At 39.4% G+C, this 22,096-nt stretch overlaps 1 protein-coding gene across 2 annotated transcripts; it reads left to right on the forward strand.

Annotated features, from left to right (window-relative positions):
- The first annotated feature begins 5,367 nt into the window (after positions 1-5,367).
- On the forward strand, positions 5,368-21,488 carry p2ry6 (pyrimidinergic receptor P2Y6). Of its 2 annotated transcripts, XM_083984376.1 has the most exons (4): positions 5,368-5,645; positions 6,681-6,730; positions 17,331-17,773; positions 18,239-21,488. In XM_083984376.1, exons 3-4 carry the CDS (start codon positions 17,340-17,342, stop codon positions 18,909-18,911), a joined length of 1,107 nt encoding a protein of 368 aa, XP_083840502.1. In that variant the 5' UTR covers positions 5,368-5,645; positions 6,681-6,730; positions 17,331-17,339; the 3' UTR covers positions 18,912-21,488. The 2 variants fall into 2 exon arrangements, with proteins under 2 accessions (XP_083840502.1, XP_083840501.1); XM_083984375.1 differs by lacking the exon at positions 6,681-6,730.
- Positions 21,489-22,096: the final 608 nt, after the last annotated feature.

Here is a 22,096-nt window from a genome sequence, read left to right on the forward strand (position 1 = left end):
AGCAGGAGACATTGAGGCCGTCCAGTATTCACCTGTTGTTGTTCACCTGCAGGAGCAGAAACACTCGCGTCACAATACTGGCCACATGCTCTAAAATAATTTCAACACCGATTTTTCTCCTAATGACTCATCAGTATTGCAGTATTTCGTTTGTTCCTTGCAGGGACTGGTGATGTGTCAACAGTACACAGATTTCTCCCCTGTTAGGTTTGCTGTACTTTTTCATAAGTATACCATCTACAAACAGGATGGGTTATTTCCTTTCTGGCTGACGGCACGACACATACACTCACTCTTTCACTTCTCCCTTGGTCGACCATCAGCAGATATCTCACTGGGTTGAGCAACAGCAACCACATGCATAACTGAACAAACACTGACACACACCTCTTTAATGTACAGTGCCCCACCAAACACACACACACACACAGAGCTCTGTAGTGGTAAGTGTCTGATTGGGTCGCAGCGACACTTTGGATTGAAAAATTTCCATTTGTGGATACAACAAGCCAGTATTTCTTAGTGGGACACTTTAAATCTCAGAGTAATGCCATTTTTGGCAATCTTTATACAATCCCAGTTGGATATGTGATTTCAGAAATGTTTTGAAAGCCAAACATCTAAACGGTTATTAGCATTTTAAGATGATGTGCTTTGACTGGGCTCTTTTGACTTTCTTTATCTTTGTGGGGGCTGTGTAAACAGTTTTCATTCTGAAATGACAGCAAGTTAGTGTTTCAGAGGTCTGAAACACATCGAGTCCATGAATCCAAAATGCAGATTTATCTTGTTTATTCTCATCGTCTTCTCCCTTTCCCTGAATCTCTAAAGAGTTCAAAGACAGGAAACACATGCAACTAACAGGCTATTACAAATGAAAAACAATAAAAAAAATGTTTTTTATTTTCACCAACAAGAGCACGAACTGAAGGCCATGGGAAAAGGAGACAAGTGTCAAAATGTAGCGACATTAATGAGCGTTTATAATAATGACCACAGGGGCTACAGAGGCCTATTACTAACAGGATAATGACTTAATTTGGCATCTTGTTTCGTCCGCCTTCCGCTGGGATTTTGCAAGGCAGAGCACACAGTAACACATGGCCGCTCAGCATGACAGCAAACTCTCTTCATCCAGAGCAAATGAAAAAAACGGACAATGTCTGTTTGTGGAAAGAGTTTGATCACAGCGTGTGAAAATCATCTTTAATAAATCAGAGTAACAAATTGTTTTTTAATTCCCTATTGAAATACTTATTGTATTCTACTACAATGTACTGATTGTATTCTATACTGTATATCATTGTCTTTATACATCTTTTTCTACACGTTACTGCCACCTGCTCAGGGTTTTGCTGCCTATCCCTCGTGATGTAGTAAACATTGAGCAACATGCCAAGTAGTTATTTCACCTACAAGGAATTTGACGTGGTGTTTAGTGCTAGCCTCGTAAACCAGCCTCTCCCGTTCCATTTTACATTTCATTTTGAAATACATTTCATTTTGCATTTCATTTTGAAATGCATTTCCGGGAGAGGCTGGTTTACGAGGCTAGTTTAGTGCAAAGAACAAGAAGAACAGACAGATGAATATGTAGAAGTACAAAAAAACAGAACAGAAACTAAATAAAAATAAAGACAAAAATTAAGAGGAAATCATTGTAAGAAATGTATGTACACAATATATGTATATGAATGTAGAGAACTGTGTAGTGTAGTACAGGTATGTAGACACACAATGTGCAAAGTTCAAGTACAGGTCTTTACACTTGACATGTAAACACACCTGAAACCTTATTTTGTTTTTTGTTTTAAAAAAAATCCAGGGTGACACATCTTTAATGAGAACTTGTTATTAATTTTGCTTCATGTTGTCACCCACTGTCACTTGTGCATACAAATTAAAAGAACAACACACACTTTATGCAGGCATCAGGCAAATCATAACATCCTGCTGCAGATGACCCTCAAACATTCATGCATCAAGTACTTTGCACACACAATCACACATAGTTTTGTTCTAGGGATTTTAAGATGAGGTGACAGTAAATCCAGAAAAGCAGATACAGGTTATTAAAAACATTTCCAAACTCTCACTGAACTGAATCTTGAGGTACTTGTTCAGACACACACACACACACACACACACACACACACACACACACACACACACACACACACACACACACACACACACACACACACACACACACACACACACACACACACACACACACCACTATGTCTGCCAAGAAGAGAACTAAAGATTAAGCTCTAGTGGACACTGGGGTCATTGGGTTGGAAACCACACATGACGATTGTTTGACTTGGCTTTGAATTGGGGGAATAAACTCCACTAAAACTGTCACTCTGCTGCCATTAAGACCGGTCCAATAAATCAAAATTTTAAAAAGTTTGTGGTGTGATCCAATCAAAACAGTGTATAGTGGCTAAACCAAAATTGCAGAGATGCAAAGTTATTATGCAACTGTCATTCCTAAAATGCAACACTGCACTGCAAATGTCATCGCCACTGAGAAGCGCCCTTTCAAGTTTGACTTACTGCAGCTACCCATTCATTAGCATGTCTCAAAAGCCATTGCAGGGGAGGAGGAAAGATGGGCGTAGGCCGCGAATGAGTGTTTTTGGATCGGAGAGGCTCCTACAGTCCTACACAATCATTATGAAATATGCTGATAAAGCTTTGAGCAACTTGTGTCTGAAGGGAAACAGACTCCAATACTTCCCTGTCTGCACACGTCTCTGTTTCAACATGGCATATGAGCTAATTCAGAAAAAGAGGTCTGCTGGATGTTGGTCAACTGTCCGCGTGATCTTGCTGAGTATTTAGAAATGCAATCATTTAAGTAACTAAACCCTCTTTCATACACTATGGATACTGTGATTTATTCCCTTTATCTGCTTTCACCCTAATTACGCTTGACGCAGGTAGAATTTAGTCTTATTTATCCATTAAGTCATTCTTATATTAACACTTTTTTATTTATTCTCAAAATCTAAATCAAATTGTGTGTGGTCAGCAGTGATGACAATCAATTTTCTGTTCTAGTGTTTACTGAATCCATGCAAGCATGAGTTGATAATCTCTCATCTTGTTGTTGCTTCTTTTCTAAGCAAACGACTCAGCAAAAGTCAAGCAAATGTCTGCTTGAATTGAAAGTCACATATCTCTCTCTCTCTCTCTCATACACACACACACACACACACACACACACACACACACACACACACACACAAAGGGACTCCTCAGCTGCAGCCTCTTAAGGTTTGTTAATGTAAAGGCAGAAATCTGGCTCCACTCTCTTCACATATACTCAATCGGTCAAAAAACAACAACATTAAGTTAATCTGCAGTGTTAGTGTAATAGCAACAATACAATATTTTGCAGACTAACACAACAAATCTGGCTGTAATTTATATTGGGAGTTTTGTTTTCTGTCACTTTCCCCACTATCAGGAAAGATCTACATTGTCATCCTCTGCACTGCTGCAGGTCTGTTACAATCAATCATTCCTACTTGATAAGTCATTAGTGAAATACAGAGGGGAGTGACTGAAGAACAGACGGTCCCCGCTTCCATCTGATATTGATACATTTATAGATGGTAATTGATTACGCTATGAAGGATGGATTCATTGGGAGGGACAGGCCCAGCATAAATGTATGATCATGTGACTTAACCATCGACAGGATCTCTGCAGAGGGAACTCGTGCATTGGTCACGACACTGAAGACAAACGCAGAGACCACATAAAACACTGTGTTAAAACAAAACAAAACAGTGTTTTCATTTTGACCTCAGTCTCAGATGAGAAAGCACCACTATTATTCTGTTGTATGTTTCCACAAAAATAGTTCATGTTCAGTTCACTCACTTGTTCATGTTGACTCCACTTTTCATCCTCAAGGGTCTGGACCAGGACATTGGCTGGGATTATACAGCAAAAAATAGCGCGTCAGTTAGTTGAGTATGTAAACGATAGTTCATGACCTGAAGATGACAGAGTTTAGAATCTGTAAACAGAGCTTTGACACGTGGTGTAGGAACGTGGTGTCATTACTAATAATGTGTTTTATAAATACACTAGTTGGCCCTCAGCCCTCTGAAACGATACCCATTAACTCAATGAGGGTAATGATGCACTGAGGGGATATAGCACAGACAGAAATATCTATTTTCTCATGCTCCTGTTTGACCTGGCCACTTTACAGTGATTTGTGGTTGGTCAATAATGCCATATTTCTGAAAATAGGTGTGAGAACTATAGGAACTACATTGCAGTAACAGATTATCAGACATATTCTGATTGTAACCGGACTCTAAGCAGGAAACACAATGTTGACAGTTGTGCAGTAAAAGTGTCATAAAATCCCAATGAGAACAGGCAGTTGCCAGTGTTTAATGAGCTGCTAACAGATATTTATCAGTGGTTAGCACTGTTGCCTCACAGCAACAAGGTTATGAGTTTTATCCCCAGGAGTTATCAAGCTCTCCCTTTGTGTGTGTGGGTTCTCTCTGGCTTCCTCCCACAGTCCAAAGACACGCACATTAGGTTGATTATTCATCTATCAATGTGAATTGTTTGCCTCCATATGTCAAACCTGTCCGTCCATGATCCACTCACCCTTGCCTTATCTCAGCTGGGATTGACAGCAACCCCCTCATATAGGGTACAGCCAGTAGAATAATGACACACAAAACAACCACAAAAAGACTCAAAACTATAACAAAAATTGAACACAAATAGACACAAACAGACTTCAAAGATACTCAAAACGACTAAAAACAAAAATGGGCACAAAAGAGAGCACAAGACTAATCATTTCCACAAAGAAAAAATATATATTTTTGACTAGATTTTAATTTATTTACTAGTAGGCTTTTATTAATAGCATCAACATGTATAAGATAAGAAAACTTAAATGAGATTAGATAAGATAAGAATTACTTTATTAATCCCCAAAGGGAAATTCATTTCATAATCGTAGCCTATAAGTTTTTCATATAAGTACTTTATAAGTATTTTTCCCATGTAAGGGGGGTTGGGGGCCTGTATGCTGATGAGAGGTCCCATTGTCTCTTAATCCGTCCATGGTGAGGTCCTGCTCAAGAAACACCTGCCAGTCAGTCAGCCATTCAGACATGTGTTAACTTGCTGCTAACAGCGGTGTAATCGTCAGACATGTCGACAACTCGGGTTCGGTTAAAATAGCAGGATAAAGGTGTTCAGACGTGACGCTGCGTTTTGAACCATCTCCTTTGCCCCTTCCGGTGAGACGCTCATTGCGCGTGCGTGGCCGCGCTCCTCAAGCGCGCGCAATTGTCCGGCGGCGCAGCGCAGCAGCAACCTCAGCAGAGAGAGACAGAGAGGAGTGAGTGTGTGTGTGTGTGTTATGTGTGTGTACAGGTACGTGACCGGTCAAACCGCACGTGTGCTCGGTGTTCGTGACTGAAAACCGCGGCAGTGTCCAATTTCTTTACACTTGTTGTAACCCGGCAGCGTCTGCCCTCTTCACGGAACTGCTTTCAGAGGAGAAGAAAGGAGCAAGGACGAGTCTCCTCGCCATGGCTGTGTCGCCAACTTGTTGATGTTGTCACTTAATTGTACTGCAGTCATTCAGGGTAAGTTTTATTCAATTGTTTTTAAACTTAAAAAAAAAAAAATCTCACCAAACTCCACAGCAATGTCAACGAATGCATTTTAATCAAAGTAAAGACAACACCGGGCATAGCGTGGCTGAGTTACACAACCCAACCGTGTCATACCAGCTATAGCCTACTTACTCTCACATCACATCTAGAGCTGAAGTGAAGTTGGCTTTTATTACGAAATAAAATTTAAAAAAGAAAACTGCAGGACGCTTACCACAGACCCACCTGGTCTGTCATGTATTCTCTGGTAGAGCAACATGCGTCATGTGTGGTGGGAAGGAAGCCTCACCTTAAATCTCCAGAGTCAATTTGACCTCGGGCCAAACGCTAACCTGGTGCAAGTGAACTGTGAGTCCCCGTGACAGCATCACTTGTGTGCAGTTGGTGGATTGAAGCTTTGCAGAGCACTGCATTACAAATTATGCCCAGAAAGCCTGCAGTAGTTGTGCTGAACATGTCAAACTTAAAAACTGAGGTCATCCTGTGAGACTGCCTGTGTTGTTGTGCAGTTTTTAGTGTTAGACGTGATAAATTGCACTGAAATGGACCTTTTACATAGCCTTTTTACAGCAGAATTAGAGTTAGGAGTTGTAAGCACAAAATGATTTGTATTGTAGTTGTGGATAATGCGAATGTTGCAGCCTTTTTCCACAACACATCTTCATTGTGGTTGTAGTATGATAGCATCAGCAGAGCAACCGTCTGTCTCTTTATCTGTATCAACCATACGCAGCCAGTACAATGTTTAATAAGAGGAGATTAGATTTATGCTCTTCCAGGATGAGGCATCTTCAGGAGACACCATCAAAATAGGCAGTGCAGGGCAGGTGACAAAAACATACACACTCCCACTTGCTCACACATGAGACACCAACAAGAACTACAAGGAGAAAGAGAACAATATATTACAAGCATTTATTGTGTTTGTCGATGTTGTTGTTAATGTTTTGTAAAGGGAAACATGCAACAAAGGATTTTTCTACTATCATTTTCTATGTGAATTAGAAAAGTGGGGTTGGACGCCCCAGTGACTGACCTGGTGTAGCACGTACCATGTAGGTTTTGTCCTAATTGCACCTGTTATGGGTTTGAATCCAACTTGCAGTGCTTTCCTACTTGTCATCCTTTCTCTCTGCCGCCTTTCCTGTCACTCTCCAGTCTATTGTCTAAGATAAAGATGGAGTGCTTGTAGGTTAGGCTAGGTCTTGCTATCTTGAAGGGACATCTTCAGATGTTTTCATTTGTTTCAACAACAGCGTAAAACCTCTCAAGTATCAGTTTAGTGTAACAGAAGATAAAGAAAAGTAACAAGTTCTCACAACTAAGTAACTGGAAGTCTGTCATTTATTGTGTTTTTGCTAGAAAAAAAATACTTACATGATCAACCAACAGCTTATCAATTAGACTATCAGGTTACATCATTCCTGCCCTCACACAAGTGGGAATTTACAAATGGGAGACTTTTGCAATGAACTCCCATTACACAAATTCAGACATCATATTGTTTTCATTGTTATCTTTATAGCATCAGAGGGGCAGTAGCTAAGTCCAATAAAAACAAATTGTCACATCACAGACCTAATAACCCAGAGTGATTTAGATGGGCTGTCATGTGTGAAGACTTGGTGCACTGGCCAAGGGACTTTTGACATGATTAACTTGTGTTCAGAGGAGATTCTTCTCTGTTTGCCATAGGTCAGGCTTTTGGAGTTTGCTTTTTTTTGTCTCTCTGACGGGAACAGACTAATGTTACTCTGGTTTAGAGACACAGAGACAGAGAGGTGATAGCAGGGCAGTGAGAGCGAGAGCGGGAAACAGAAGCAAGGTCAAAGTTTGTTTACAGGGCAAAGTTAAGTGCCCAGCATTATCTTACAGTGGCAGCTCACTGGCAGACATCCCAAACATACCAGCCACATGTCTCCTTAAAAATGGTAATTTGAAGTGAATAAATTAAACATGGCTTCTCCATTCTGAGTTAGATTTAAAGGGACAACAACGATCGCTTATCTTAATCGGGAACCATAGTGACTCCAGCTGATGTTTAAAAAACGACAACTTTGCAAGAGATGCTCCGAGGAATAACCCAGTGAAGACAGTGGAGCCGTTACTTTTCATTCTGTCCTGTCTTTGTGCTTTACTGACTCCACTTTCACTCGGGCTGCATTCACATCCCCTCCGCACCGCTGATCCATGACAACAGCCACCGCAGGGCACAGACTAACTGCCACTCACTGCTCTGTTAAGCTTTTGATGAGCTCTTTCTGCCCGACGAAAGGTGTGTCTCAAGCTGTTTTGCCCATGTTTGCAAAAACATGTTTTTCTTTTATTAATGTTAGAAGAAACCAATAACGATTACACGTCCCCAGACAGCAGCAAAAACTCGAAAATATTTGTGTTTATATTAGGGCTGGGTATCACTAGGTACCCCACGATACGATACTATCACGATATTTTACCCATGATAACGATAATATCACGGTACAGCGATTCTGCGATTATCGATATATTGCAAGAAATTTCATCCACGATACATCACGATATCTGTGTCACTTAAAATCCGAGTTGTATGTACATCAGACGATAGTGATAATTCATGGGACAAACTGAGTCAAAACAATGTAATGCCATTTTATACAAGTGCAAGTTACAACAACATATTTCAATTGGATTTAGGTCTGAAACATGATTTATTAATTGAAAAAAAAATTGAATTTTTTTTTTTTGAATTTTTTTTTTTTTTGAAAAAAAAAAAATCGATATTTAAATATTGAATATCGATATCGTATCGTGGTATAAAGTATCGCGATATATTGCCATATCGATATTTTGGCCCACCCCTAGTTTATATAGTAATTCTCATGATAATTGGGTGTAGGACAGAAATGAAAGAGAATATAATGGACATGACTTGTCCAGTAAATGTGTTTTGGTTTTTGCATCTGGAGACTTGTTTTTGTGCAAGTTTGATTGAAACCAAATGAACACTCACTAAAAACGAACATAACAGTTGAGATTGATGGCCCCTACTTGCCTCTTATATGGCTGGATTTCTATTGTTTACTGTCAAATAAAGTCATAATATTGTATTGTAGTTATACTGAAATGCCATTTAAAATTTTCCTTCATCGACATTTGCATTAGTGTCTTTCGGAAAGGAGTTTGTTTCTTATCAGATACATTTTGCATAATCTCATCTCTAATCACTATTGTTCATGAAAACAGGAAATAAAAGTCCTTACCTCTGCACTTTTCATCCGAACTGACAAAAATGTCAGAAGATGGAAACACCTCAAGCTACTGAGAGATTATTAGGTAACATGAATACAATGGCAGGCTGAATGATGGATGTGAACTTGAATAACAGTTCAGTTGGACGATTATAGAAGAACAGGGTTCCTACACAAGTATGGCAAGTATGGGAATTTGATTGTATACATTTCCAGGCCTGGAAAAGTATGGAAAATGGAAACTATTATATGGAATATATTTATCTTAACCCTTTACCGGGCAAGTGACTGTTTTTGGACACTTCCGCACATGTTATATTTCCGCCCCGTGCTCCCAGTCAGTAAGAGCAAGAAACATGTGGTCTTCACCAAGCCAATCAGCAAAGACCAGGCTACATTACGGTATATGTCATCATAGCCTTTGACCAATCAGCAGAGACCAGGAATGCCGCTAACTTTCTCTTTTTTTCGACCGCGGAAAAAGACGCTCAGTCGGCTCGGCTCGCGGTAGTAATTAGATCGATACATCACAACTAATCAAGCTAAGTTGATGACACTCACACATTTTACAGTTGATTAGTTGTGCTAAGTCATGACATAAGTATTGTTTGTGGAGATCTTAGTGAAATGAGTGAAAATACACCATGAAAAATGCAGTGACCATATTTGATCATACGCCCGTTTATGGTAAACACTGAAGTGTCCGTTTTTGGACATATGCCCTATTCAGGTAACAAACCATATAAGTGCATTTCCCTCACAAATAAGGCAATACAACTTAGGAAATTGTGTTTTAATGTTGCCTAATGTTTTTATATAACTTAACAGTGATTTAGAGAGAATTTTAGACATTTTGAAGCTAGAAATAGTGAATATGAGTGATTTTTCTCAGTTTATGACTTATAAACAGTTGTGTAAAATTCTTTAGATTAATTAATGTTGTCTAAGGTTTTTATATAACCATTCAGTAATTCAGAGAGAATTTTAACTAATTTCAAGACATTTTGAAGCTATAAATAGTGAATATGAGTGACTTTATAATCGTATAAAATACGATATACATATTATATATACAAATGCCTATATACATATATATTATTATTATTACAATAATATTATAATAATTCCAATTTATAAGCCATACATGTTCTAAAACTTAATAATTTTTGCACTTTATGTGTTTTTCTTATATTTTCTATACATACACTTATTGGAATTTTTCTTTACCAGAAACGGGCAAGGAACCAAAAATGGTCACTTCGTTGAACTTCAATTTCTACATGAAAATGAAAAATTTTGAAAAATGTCAAAATTGTAATTAGGTCTTGTTATGTCCTAGAATAACAATCTAAGGTTGGAATTTTGAATTTCAATGTATTTCAATGAGTGCCCTATAAAGGGTTAATACTTATCTGGGTTTGGTTTTATGTGAAGTTATTTGGGTTAATTATTTTGTATGCGCTATTAGCTACAATCTCGTGGAAATTATTTGGTGACATACTGGCATACAAATTCGGAATAATAAAAACAAATGATTAATTGCATAATTTATTTACATGATACACATCTAATTACACAAATGTCACAAATCATTTGAATTTTTTTACCGAGAAGTCTGGAAAAAGTATGGAATTTTGCAAATGTGTAGCAACCCTGGAAGAAGGAACCTTTGTGATCGATGCCTTTCTGTATTTGACTTCTACATCCTCATTCACTTCCCCTGTGTTTGGCAACCACATGACTGAAGTCTGAAGTGCCGGCTGCTCGTCTCTACACACACACACACACACACACACACACACACACACACACACACACACACACACACACACACACACACACACACACACACACACACACACAACAAAGTCTTCAGTCTTAAAGCAGATATCAGCTTCACGGCCGTTTCGGCTAATGCTGCGTTCAAGGCAGGCTTTTGAAACCGTAAGTTACAGCTTCAAGTCACAACTACGACTTGGTAGCGTTCCAGGTAACCCGTAGCTCGTGTTTTTACCATCCTGTTGTCTGTGAAAGTTCCCTATAACGGCCACTCGTAACTTCCGACCCGTGAACTCGTACCAGATCGAACTGGTATGACTTCACAGGAAGGAAAAACACAAAGTACGAGTTTCTTTGAACGCACCATGAGTTAGCAGCCCCCGCCCTTGTCAGGCATCAATTGGTCCTCGTGCTACGTCACCACATTCACGCGCATCCCTTGGCTGCACACACAGCCCTTCATGCCGTTCTCTCTCCTCATTGGATAACACTTGTATCCCACAAGGAAAATTTTCTCCTCGGGTTACAGCAGAGCAGAGTGACGGAGAGACTCGTGTTTAGGCTGAAATACTTCATGTAAGTGATTGCTGACGGAAAATAGGACTATTTAGGACTTATATTAACAAAAACATTCCACTGATATCTGCTTTAATCTGCACAGAGTCATGCAACAACATGTTTTCATCTACATGTTTAGGCAAACTGTAGTGTAGACCTTTTGCATATTGTGACTTGCAGCCTTCAGTGTGAGTTATATTACCTTTAAAAATGCATTCCTGTGCATCTGTACTTTTTCGATGGAATTGACGTAACCGGTTTAACATTGTGGTTTGGTTTTACCAGAAGTAGTTTAGTAATGACCGTATTTGTTAAGATTTTACATGCTCTGTGGAAAAAACAACGAGAGCTGGTGTAAACACATGTTTATTTCAGCAAGTTGTTTGTCAGGACCAGTGAGTGATGGATTGCAGTTGGGTGTCATGCAATGAGTAATTGTTTTCTTGAGCATATGGCAAGCACTGTGGCTTGTGTTGAAGACCAGCCTTTCCCATCACCGTTGTAGCTATTTATGGTGCAGCTGATTGGTTTAAAATGTCTCCTGTGTAATGGCCACAGCGCCTGATATTAGTCTGCACCACGCTGGCTCAGTAATAACTCAAGTCCATTTTTTTTATCAAGACAAAGAGCTTTCACATATAGGATGCAATTGTGTGTGTTGTGTTGTGTTGTGTTGTGTTGTGTGTGACTGCAGCTGCATCTGCCTCTGCTGGGAAATTAAGATAATGTTTATTGTTTATCACAGCAAAGAGGATGTTTGTGTTGCTGCTGTGTATATAAATGCATGTTTAGTGTGTTCAAGTGCATCTCTAATGTATGTATATATGTAAATGTGTCTGCAGATGTGATTGTACCGTCCTTCCTATAGTCTTCTGTGCTGTGTTTCAGCAGAGGGCCACAGATTGAGGAGCATTAGGCATGAATCATTCATTAGTGTGGCCAGGGACAATAGAGATCAGAGATGAGAAAGTAATTAGAGTTGAACTGTTCCCTGCTGTCTCTTCTCAGCCAGCACAACATCTCTCTGCTCATTTGCACCTGAATATTACAAACAGAATGCAGCATATATTTTTATCTTAATGGGCCCTGATCTGCCAGTTACCTGCTGTTTTATATCAGATTACCTGCAGGGGACGAGCTTTGTTGCCCAGCCTGCAGGCAGACACAAAAGTGGCTGTCGCAGCTTATGAATGCAGTTTATTTTGTATCTCATTGTGTGAATGTAGTGGGAGTGTTGATTTAAAGGGATGATTTATATGATTTGTCGTGGGGTTGGATGACGTAGTGATGCATAGTCAGTGTATGACCTGCAGTAAATTGGGATCTATACGCTGCCAGCAAGGAGAGAGGCGGCAGGGAGCACCAACACACTGTGGCTGTGCACGGGGCCAGCAGACGTATGGTGACCAAATGAGTTTTTATACAGTCAGTGGTCCAATTATTCAGATACTGATACAGAAATCAAGCAAAATCAGATATTTCCATCAAGCATCTCCTATATGAGATTTTGTTTTTGACTGTTGGCTTGTTAGACAAATGGTTGTGTGACCTTAATGTCTGTAATGACTCATTGTTTAATAGCCAAAAAACACAAATATAACCTTTTTAAAGTCAGACATTTGTTTTTCGAGTGGAGATATCTGGCTCCCCAGCAGTTTCATCTGGAGGGAAGTGCAGTGTATAGTGAAGTAACACAAGCTGGACATGATACTGAGTTACAGTAAAGTTGTGGGTTCAAAAATCCTGATGGTCACATGCTGAGTAATCATTAAAAGTTAATGCGTGGAGTGTGATTTATAATCCTGCCGGGGTTATGTTCAGTTGTTAATCTCCTATATCTGTCCTGAGCCGCAGTCACATTCAATCCTGGGTTGTAAATAATATTACTACAGCTGTGCCTTCTGGCAGGACTGAGGGCAGAAAGTATGTGGTAGCGACACCTTGTCAAGACGTCTGTGTGAACGAGAGAGAGAGAGAGAGAGAGTGTGTAGCGGGGCTGAGCCTGTTCTCAGCGGACCGGTTGAATCCTCACGCCTCAGGTGTATTTTTACGCTCGGGGGCAGGCAGGGGAATTAGCTCAAATGGTAGAGCGCTCGCTGCACAAAGGCAGGGGGGCAAGCTTCAGGCTCCCTCACGCAAAGGAAAAGACACGCGAAAAGCACGGGGGAATTATTGAATAGTGAAATATCATAGACAGTGTCCCCTGTATCTCTATATAGATATTTCTGGTGGATTTTAACCCGCCGTGCACCTTGCCGTGAGCTGGATTCGAACCTACGACCTGCTGGCCAAGGCAAAGCCTGGGTCACACACTCACACAACAGGATAATATTTGTATTATTGCGCCCGTGGAGCAGCGCATTAACGTTAAAACCATTTTATTTGAGCTGTGTTTGTTATTAATCATTCATCAGCAAATAAAACATTGTGAATCAAAGAGTTGTATTTACAGTGGAGAAGTAGCGGGAATCGATGCCCGCATTCTCCACAGAGATCTTTTGTATCGTCCAAACAGACAGTGCAGTGCTTTTTAAGGGAAAGAGGATTTCTAGATGTAGCAGTGAAAACAGCATTAAAGCCTTGCCCCTGTCACCATATAATTGAATAAATGGCTGTTTGCTTCAGACTGGCTAGATATAACCTGTAATCTCTGCTCAACCTAACCTTTTCATTTACTGCCGTCAAATATTACAGCTCTCTGAATTCTAGATAATGGAAGTTGTTTTTTAAATTATATATAAGGAGAACAAATGCCCATTGACCAAGTTAATATTGCATAAACTTGTTATTATTGTGTAGTGAAAATACATTTGGTTTATTAATAAAGTTGCATAATTGTCATACTTTCTTGTTTTGTCTGTGTTTCACTGATGAATGGAGGTCATATATTAAGGTAATTAGGTTATGTTAAGACTGTTATCCAACGGGATGGAAATACTTCTTGAGTGGCACAGTGGAATCGGCGTTTGTGTTCCCAAGAACAAGGAGATGTATGGACATGTTTAAGGACAGCTGCCAAAATGTAAGAGCTACGTGGGCAGAAGAAGCTGCAGTGAGTCACAGACCAGAAGTAAAACATGATGTTTCATTCACACCCATAATCAAAAATCCCAGTCAGTTGCTGGAAAAGTCAGTTGGCGACATTTTAATTGCTCTTTATTGTCACAGTTTTTGGATGGATCATATTGTGTCACTTAATGTGTCATTTCAGAAACTCCACCGGTTTCCGAGACGTCTCTGTAAACACACAGAATAAATTACAGTTGTGTGCACTTTTTCCAGAGAAGACAAATTTACTTTGCTTGTTTTGCTTGCCATTAACGAAATGCACCCTGCGGCCAATCCCAGTGATAGAGATCTTAGGAAATGAAAAGTTTCCATCTCCAAGCGAAACGTTTCGTTTTTATTTCTGTGGTTTTGCAGTGGGGTGTGGTGGGGTGTGATATAGGCGTGTCTATAATTATATAAAGTGCCTCGTAGTACGGTATCTATTATATCTTTATTAAACTATGATCAGTACTGATTAGGAAATGGATACAGCCCAGAGAGTAGCTGTCAGCAAACACTGAAACTGTAAGCCATCGGACACAGACACACATGGAGTGAGGATCTGGCCTAGTGATTATACCGTTTCCTCTCCAGAGTGTTTGAAAATTGAAATAATGATCATTACACTCACACACACACTTAGGAGCATCCGGAGCCCTGTTTCTGCTGTTTGAACACTGTAATAGCAGAAAAGATAATCATGAAGGCCACATGAGAATAACACATTTCTGTTACTGATATAAAATGGGAGTATGAGGTGTGTGTAGATATTTTATTTTATAGTATAATAAGAATTCATGATTTGTAAGAACATTTATATCAGTTTTACTGCATTTTCAAATTACCTTGTGCGCTGTTATTTTTAAAAGGATAAGGTATGCTTGTCTAACCAGTTTTGTGATAGCTGCCTATAAACATGTGATAAATTAAAATAGACCAGAGATGATGGCTGCAAATCTCTGCATAATATCACACCAAATCAAATAAACTCAAAAGAGGTTTTATATCTCTGCCTTTCCTCACTCACTAATTGATTTTAAAAGAAACGTTTTTCATTGATATGTGATCATCTCCACCATATTGCTAGTCCTAATGGGCTAAACTGATCAGTGCAGTTTATTTTGTCAGATCTCAGCGGCTCTTCCTGCAAAACTCATGATTGCTTGTTAGGACATGTAGCATCAAGGATGTGTGTAATATTTTCTGGTATCATCCTCAGTATTGTATAAAAACCTTGTGCGGATTAGATTGAGGAGACCAGACATCGACCTGTTTAGTTCTCTATCAAATAATACATCTGGTTTCATGCCACTGCTCGCTCTTTGCTCTTTTCACTGCAAACATTATGCAAATATTGGGAATACCAATGACCACAAAGTGATTCAGTTTCACAAACAGGAAGCAGGAGATCCAGCTGCAGTTTAAACATGTGGAAAATGTTTGTAGGGATTTGAGTTTTGTTATTGAAGTGTGCACATGTGCATGCCTGGGAAGTTTGGATCTGTGATTTTAGTAAAGACAGGCCTAAACATGCAGCTGGTGAAAAAAAACTAGTGCCTCAGTTCTTTTTATAAGTGTTTTTGACAGAGACTGCACATTTACAGAGTTAATTTCATATCACTTTCTGAAATTAAAAAAGAAGAAAAAAAGAAGCTGTTATTCCAATAAGTGTCATGGGGTCACTCAGCTTTAAGATTCATCACTCATGCCCTTTCGTAAATCAAACCTCCAAATTGTAATGTTAAATGAGTCATCAGCAAATAAAGCCAACTGCAGGGCACTTTTCCAAAAGCTTTGTTATTCCTCGGTGCCTGCTTTTTGGTTTTTATGGTCTGCTGGCTCTCTGCCCTCTGTCCCCTCCTTATGTTAGCCGACAGGAATTATGAAATCGTGTGCCACTATTGCTAGCAGCGACCTGTATGGCATACACTGTTTATGAGCAGAGCATTATACGCACACACATGCACAAACACAGTCGTGCTTTCTGGGTGATGGAGTGCTAGTTGTGAAATGCCATGAGTCACAGTCTGACAAGGCTTTTGGAGGAAGTGGCTTAAACCAGTCACTCACTCACTCGCGCCCACATGCACCATGAAGGAAATTCTATGATTGATGTCGGTGGTGGGAGCAGTAGTTAAGATAGTTGATTAATCTCTGTGTGTAAAAGCCTATTCCAGACAGTGTGAGTTGTGAGTGGGAGACCAGACAGTCTGGAGGGGCTTTTCATTTCAAAACTTGCATCTGTCCAGTTTCGTTTCAAAACTGGCAGGAATAAATTATTGTAATATAATGGGCTGAATTCACTTTTATTCCTGTAATGCACTTTTATGCTTTTTTTTTCTCACAGTCACTAAACAAACACTCAATATACAGTGCTGCAGGTTGAGAGTAATTAGCTACTATGAGACACTGGTACATGTATAAGACTTGATTGGTTTTCATTGGTACAACTTTTACACAACTTCTTTGTGAGACACCAAATATTTTACTGATACTCCATTTCATTTGTTTCCATCACAACTGGGTTTCACCTGTCTGAAGGTGACACTAACATGTATATTATGAGGTCTTTTATTCCGTTATCTAAAGGCTTTAAATGATTTGCATCTCTTGCATTCTTCTTGGGTCATGAGTCATTGCCTTTTGATAAATTTCAATATATTTACTCCAAAGCGTTTAGGCTTTACTAGAATCAAATAGTATTTCACTGAACAGTTTGCCAAGGGGTTAAAAAAGTGGACTAAGCAGGAAGTTGATCTCAGACTTAATCTACTGTTTGCAGGGCTCCAGGCCACTGTGTCACTGTGATTTCTGTCTAATTGAAGGTATGAATCTAAAATACTGATCTATTATGCCCCCTTGTGGAGAGGCTCAGTTTCTCCTCCTGACATGTCCAGCCCTTGAAGACCCCGTGTTTAATTTTTTATGTGAATATCTACCTAGAAAGAAAGCTCAAGGTTACCACAACTTATTTCAACCATCACTGATCTAGTTTCAGTCAAAATACTGACATTATTCTCCCTGTAACTTGTCTCTCTTCCAGAAAGTGAAGATGTCACTTTCTGCCCCCACGGAAACGTTCGTCTCCAGATCCTTCTCCTTGGACTTGTTACCCAGCGGTGTGCACACCACAGAGCCCTACACAGCTGACAGCTTCTTCACCAGCGCCACAAACATCAGTAACAGCAGCAGCAGCGGGATAACCTTCCTTCGCTGCACCTATAAGGAAGACTTTAAACGGATTTTACTTCCTGCCGTGTACACTCTTGTCTTCTTGCTCGGCCTACCGCTAAACGCTGCCGTCATACTGAAGATATGGAGGACGAGGCCCAATCTGTCCAAAAACAACATCTACATGCTCAACTTGGCCATTGCCGACTTCCTTTATGTGACGTCGTTACCTCTGCTCATCTACAACTACGCCAGCCATGACTACTGGCCCTTTGGGGAGTTTGCCTGTAAGCTGGTCAGGTTTCAGTTCTACAGGTAGATACTTACTCATATTGGCCAGTTGTGTGTGTAAAGTGTTTTACAGTTATTGAATTTTCTAGTTAAATTAGAAGACTGGGTGTTTTCAAGTTCTCAATTTACCTCAGAGGCCTTACGTTGTCAGACCAAATCTAAAAACAGTGATTATACATGTTTTGATCAGCCCAGATTGTTATGAAAAACTTACTGGCAGCAAGAGGGGCAATCTTTGAGCAATCTCTCCTCAAAGGTACTCATGGCTCTACCTAATGGAAACCTCTGAGGCTGAAATATGAAGTCAACAAGGAGCTGTTGAGGCAGTTACAGAAATGTATAGAAAGTTCAGCTGATTCAGCTATGTAAGAGGTGTAAGGTACAGTGTTGTAGGTGCTAAAAGATGATGTGACTTTCTTTGGATTGATACAATAGAAAAGAATTCAGTGTATTAAGATTTAACTGTGTTTTCTTGTCTCCCTGTTTCAGTAATCTGCATGGCAGCATCCTCTTCCTCACCTGCATCAGTGTGCAGCGCTACGTGGGCATTTGCCATCCTTTCGCGATGTGGCACAAGCAGGGTGGTCGCAAGATGGCGTGGTACATCTGCGGAGGGGTTTGGCTGGTGGTCGCCATCCTGTGTGCGCCGACGTTTCACTTTGCTGCGACAGGAATCCAACGCAACCGCACAGTGTGTTACGATTTGAGTCCGCCGAGGCTTTCAGTGGCCTACTATCCTTACGGCATGACTCTCACCTGCCTTGGCTTCGTGTTGCCTTTCATGGGTTTGATGGTGTGCTATGGCCGGATGGCCCAGATCCTCTGCCGCCCGGTGTCCTACCAGGGTGTCTCCATCGCGACTGGGGAGAAACGGGACAAGGCGGTGAGGATGATTGTTATGGTGGCGACGGTGTTCTGCATAAGCTTCCTGCCGTTCCACCTCACCAAGACCATGTACCTGGTGATACGTACTCTGCCTGCTGCACCCTGCGAGACCAGGAACTTGTTTTCAATCATCTACAAAAGCACGAGGCCGTTTGCCAGCATGAACAGCTTCCTGGACCCGATTCTGTTCTACTTCACCCAGCCACGATACCGCAAGAGCACAAGGAAGTTTATGCTTCGAGTCACTTCTCGCAGAGACAAGGGCACCAGTGTCTAGGGATCGATCGATATGGGTTTTACAGGGCCGATACCGATTAATTAGTAATCAAGGAATATATAGAACTGATAATCATTTGCAGTAGAAATGAAAATTTGGGTGTCCAAATTTAGAATAACACACGGGATTAGACTGAATGCAGTATACTGTTTGTTTTTGGTACACTGAAAATCTGTGATAAAAAGACCTTACATTTGTGCAGAATAACACAAACTCCCAACACAAATCTTGGTTCAGTGGGGGCTGTGGGTGGGACAGGACATGAGTTGGACCAAGAGTGGTGACTTCAGGCAGAGGAGTGCGTTTCAAGTAAATGTATTTTATTGGTTATCAGCATGTACCGATTTTGATTCTGTATAATCTTAATTTAATTTTTTTTTTTTTGCCTGAGGAACATGTGCGTGCTGATTTTATTCCAATCAGATTGAGATGTTCACATCATCCATTGTTATGTGTGTGTTTGCTTTCAATCTGTCTGTAATTGGTAGTGAATTAGTTTTTTTTTTTACATTTTTGTTTTTGTTTCGCACTGTGAATTGTACAATGAAAAAACAAATGGAGGTTTCTAGATATGTGATGTGGAGATATACATGGTGAAGGAGAGAAGTATAGAACAAATACTTAAAAAAAAAAAAAAATCTACTGTGGCATTAAGTTGTGTAAAGTTTTCAGTAACAGTAAATATTTATAGCTGCATGTTGTAACTGCATGAAGTAATTGTGTGTGTGGAAGTTAACTGCTACTGGGGAGAAACACACAACATTGCAAAAAAAAAAAAACAGCAGTTCAAGTAGTTGGAGTAAGGTTTTTATTGAAAAATGTATGTGTTTTTTTTTTTTTTTAAATTCAAGGGAGAATTGTACTTTCATCTGAAGGGTTTCCACTGTTTCCTTCAAATGACTAATCTCAACATTAAGGCTGTAGAGGTTGTCGTTGCATGTGTTCACCACTGGATGGTGTGCACCCCACTACTGAAACAGCAGTGCACTGAAGTTTTGGCTGTCTCCTTAAAACAATTATCCTGCAAGGATTAGATCTAATTTACAACAGTTAGGGGCAATTAGATGCTAACAAAAACTGTTTGGTAATTATGCAACTCATAGTACTTGAAACATATTTGTTTTTGTTTTTTTTCTCATATTTACTGAGTTCTCAAATAACGAAGGAGATTCATTCATATGTTTTTGCCAACGCAGAGTTGTATGCATTTTATATCCTCATCTAAGGGCATTAGATGCTCAGACGGAAGGAAAAATGCAATTTGTGGACATGAGAGTGGGGGCTAAATTAAGGCACAGTAAGGTGCTGTTTTCTACTTTGTGACTCCTTCTCATGAAATGAGTATTTCTCATCTAATAAATCACCTCGTCCATGGACGAGTGCCATTGGTTAGGTGAACTGGGGGGTCCTCTTCCTCTTCCTCTGCTGTTTCTATATTGTTATGACAAATTACTGAGTTACTGAGTTTATGGTTTGATAATCTGCACTGTTCATGAAATGAACATAAATGCATGTAAATGGGCATACAGATGGTTGTTGTATTTTTGTTGCATTTGTTGTATTGTGCCATAGCCTAATGTTAATTTAACTGCATCTGAATGTTTATGTGTGTCCTACTTATTTTACTAGGTGCACTCCATAAAGGAAACATATTCATTTATTTTCATCGCTGCCCTCTATCTTCCCTCAGTCTGTTTTGTCTCTGGGCAGTTGTAGAGGCCCAGACATGTACTTTTTCACAACTTTGGTTAAGATCTCTGTCTGTGTACCGTCTATCAATCTAGACACAGTGAATCTCTGCCCGTTTATGGTATCTCAACACTGCAGAGCTCTTATTCCCATAAGGATTTCCCAATCTTATTGGAATTTAATCTAATTTTGCATTGCACTTATATGAGTCATTGTGATGTTTAGCTTATGAGCTAAATAGTTTGATGCTGAATGTGTCACTGAAGTCTATAATCTCTTTTTCAATTACACTGGGCTCTCCCAACCTCAACATCTGGTTGTCATGTGGATCTCTGATTTGGCAAAGTGTTGTTCCAAAATTAAACTCAAATAACTAGAGTAATCTTTACTTTAGAGCTGAATAATCTGAAATTACTACCTAAACATTTTAAACATGTAATTAGTTTTTCACCCATGAGGGCAGAACTGTTGTGTATACGTTTAATGTGAACATGTAATGTTCCTCTATTTTAGATGAAATGGGCACTTTGACAGCAACATGAGTTATGTTATGCTCCTGGCTTCAGCAAGAAAAGAAAGAGACCACAGTTGTTTTTGTGTCTCTTTGGTCAAATATTTGTGATATTTTGTCTGTTTGATCTGATATTTTATGTTTGTTTTATTTTTCTCTCTCACACAGCTTTCTGAAAAGTGTGTACTGTCAGTGTAGAGAGATCCAGCGTACTGTGTACTGTGCCAACGTATTTGTGCTAGTCAGTGTTATTTAGAAGAACTCTTATTTTTGTAACACAGAAAGAGAATTTATTTTTGTTATGTAGAGAGAGATATCTTTGGTAAAAGTAATATTGATGTTCATGCAGCCCCCATGAGTTGCTTGTGGAAATGTATTGGTTGTCGTCTAATGTTAAACTGAGAGCGGCCATTAAATAAAAACACCTGTGAACAATCATGATTTAATATCTATTTTTAATTTTACTGTAATACATTTTATTTTTATTGTGGTTCATACCACATATCTTAATTGTAATCATGTTAAAGGTTAATATACGATTTCACCAACATGATGATGTCTAGCACAATTTTCTTGTTGTTTATCGGGCAAATAACAATTCACTTTGAAACTTGATACATGTACACGTATTGAATTTCCATATATGACATAAGGATAATAATTGTATCTGAACTCTAAAATCAATTTGAATTCTTTTCATTTACAAATATTTCTTACCCTTACAAAGATGCATATTTATGCATGTATGCCAGTATTGCAGAAATATATATCACAAAAATATATATTTCCATCCCAGACCCTGTCAATGAGATGGTATTAAACACTTCAAGGTCAATCAATCAATCAATCCCAGGTCTACAGAATGAGAAGATATGTTTAAACTTAATGAGAAAGGAAAAGAAAAAACACATAAACATAAAGAACTTCTATATTCATGTTACTCTGATAAATGTTAAAATAATTACATTATTATACATTTTACTAT

This window comes from Trachurus trachurus, assembly GCF_905171665.1.
Source record: "Trachurus trachurus genome assembly, chromosome: 13".
In the NCBI taxonomy this organism is placed as follows: Eukaryota; Metazoa; Chordata; class Actinopteri; order Carangiformes; family Carangidae; genus Trachurus; species Trachurus trachurus.

Coding starts and splice junctions, on each gene's coding strand:
- p2ry6 (XM_083984376.1), top strand. CDS start 17,340: ATGTCACTTTCTGCCCCCACGGAAACGTTCGTCTCCAGATCCTTCTCC. Junction 17,774..18,238: donor GTCAGGTTTCAGTTCTACAG/GTAGATACTTAC, acceptor TCCCTGTTTCAG/TAATCTGCATGGCAGCATCC.